Raw genomic sequence first — 2,208 nt, forward strand, 5'->3', positions numbered from 1 at the left:
CTCTCTCTCTCTCTCTCTCTCTCTCTCTCTCTCTCTCTCTCTCTCTCTCTCTCTCTCTCTCTCTCTCTCTCTCTCTCTCTCTCTCTCTGTCTCTCTCTCTCTCTCTCTCTAGATGTGCTGTAACTTCTGGAATTACAATTCATGTCCCCGTCAGTTACTCATGTGGTGCAATGGACGGACGTTATGTGAATTTGGCCATGCCTGGACAGACAACTCATCTCACTATTTGTGAAGTGGAGGTCTATGGAAAATGTAATTCCTAAAAGATTACACTGTTTTGTAGAGCTAAAACACCAAAACCTTAATTTTAAGTGTATCAAAATGAACTACAAAATACAGCAGCCACACCATGTATATAATTAAAATGACATGTATTAATATTAAAATGACATGTAAAAGTATGAAAGTATCATTTCAAAAACGGTAGGACAGCATTTCTAACTACCACTGTTGTGTGCGCAGTGTACAGCATCTGCTAAATTGAACTATTTTCTCAGTTTACCATTTCTCTTTGCTTTAATTCTACCCAACTGGAAACTGAGGAACGGTCTTTTGTTAACCGCGGAAGTAACGCCTGCATGGAGCCCATTGTCTCCTAATTTAGTTGGTGTTTGGTAACCAAGGGCCTACTTTGCAAAACAAAACAAACAAACAAACAAGTCATTCGTAAGAAGACAACTGATGGCACCTGCGTTCATAGCAACTAGTATCTAACTAATGAATCATTTGATTGTTAATTCTGCTATGCTGCAGCGTGCGGTCTGAATTAGGTGTTACTTTTTAAACTTTTACTTTTTACTCAATTACTTTATAAAAGTAACAGAGTACATTTGAGTACTTTTTGATTACTAATACACACAAATATGTGAGAATTGTTTATAGTTTTCAAATATTTAAGTTAATCGGGGTTAACTTTACATGTAGACTTCTAACAAAGTATTTTACAGTATACAAACACTAAAGTATTTTCATACAACATATGAAGCCATTTTCATCAACCCTATCAATTACAAATGACAAAATACCATTTTATATTTGAAATACTGCCCCTCCCTGCCCATCATCATGATTATATACATATATGTCTAATTTTGCATCAACACTTCTTTCTGCTTTGTTTCATTGGTGCCCTCTTGATGTTTCCCTTAAATGTGAGTGTTTTTATTTGTATGAGATTGTTGAATTTGTGCTTTCAGTTTTAGGTCAAAGAAAAAGAACCTTTCTGAGGCTGAAAATGTCCTCCAGTGGTGATGTAGCTGCTGAGAGCGACAAAATCCTCCACCAGGTGACTTAAAACTCCCTCATAAATGTGTTATTTAAAAGAGAAGTGATATACAAGAGTGTTTGATGTGTGTAAATATATGACATGAGTGGTGATGAGACGTGTGTATTGAAATATTTGATGAATTTTAGCTGCAGTCTGCTCTTGGATTAAACACCTCTGATGTTAAACTGTCCTGGACACAACGGCCCGAGAAAGAAGAGGAAGAGAAGGCAGACAGAGGCGAGTACACACACAAACACATCCAAAAGTCTGGATTATTTTCTTCAAAACTAACATCTTTTGATTCTATCTTTTATTTCAGTCCTTGATTCATGATAAAGCACAGCCTGTCTATTGCTTACATCATCTGACTGACTTCATTCTTGTTGTTTACAGGTTCTTGTGTTAAACATCTTTAATCTGGATACAAACTAAATGCTCATTGATTTCATTCAGTGATTTCTATTGTTGTTCTTGCTGGTGTCACTGCTGAATGTTATAACATGAAGCTCATTAGATCATTCTCTCTATGTTTCTGGTGTTAGTTGTGTATAACCTGAGGGACAGTGTGTAGTACAACAGTCGTGTGTCATTGGTATATTTTATATCTATAATATTATTATATTTATTTACTTTTGTTTTATATGTTTTACATCTTTGCTTTGCCTATTAATTCATTTGCTATGCTAACGCTAACAATTGTGCTAATAAACATGTGCCATGAATAAATGTTTGCTGTTCTTATTATCTTATTTATGCTTTCATAATGGTAATTTTAAGAAACACGTGATGTATGTAAAGAAACAACAGGGCGTGCCGCACTTCTATTTTTCACCACAGATTTACATTGGGAGAAATGTGGGCTGCTGTTTGCTTTTGTCAGACACTGTTCTCAACTCTCAACTCAACTTTATTTATATAGCGCTTTTACAATTTTCATTGTT

General features: G+C 35.3%; 1 protein-coding gene across 2 annotated transcripts in view; it reads left to right on the forward strand.

Moving 5' to 3' along the window:
* LOC130549993 (fucolectin-like) overlaps positions 1–1,925 on the forward strand; it is a 7,495-nt gene extending 5,570 nt beyond the window's left edge. For both annotated transcript variants that reach the window (XM_057327328.1, XM_057327327.1), the window contains exons 4-7: positions 113–252; positions 1,197–1,285; positions 1,414–1,504; positions 1,661–1,925. In XM_057327328.1, the coding sequence (XP_057183311.1) occupies positions 113–252; positions 1,197–1,285; positions 1,414–1,504; positions 1,661–1,683 (343 nt within the window). In that variant the 3' untranslated portion in view covers positions 1,684–1,925. The remainder of the gene's footprint in view (positions 1–112; positions 253–1,196; positions 1,286–1,413; positions 1,505–1,660) is intronic.
* The last annotated feature ends 283 nt before the right edge of the window (positions 1,926–2,208 follow it).

The sequence above is a fragment of the Triplophysa rosa genome, unplaced genomic scaffold, assembly GCF_024868665.1.
Source record: "Triplophysa rosa unplaced genomic scaffold, Trosa_1v2 scaffold207_ERROPOS546186, whole genome shotgun sequence".
In the NCBI taxonomy this organism is placed as follows: domain Eukaryota; kingdom Metazoa; phylum Chordata; class Actinopteri; order Cypriniformes; family Nemacheilidae; genus Triplophysa; species Triplophysa rosa.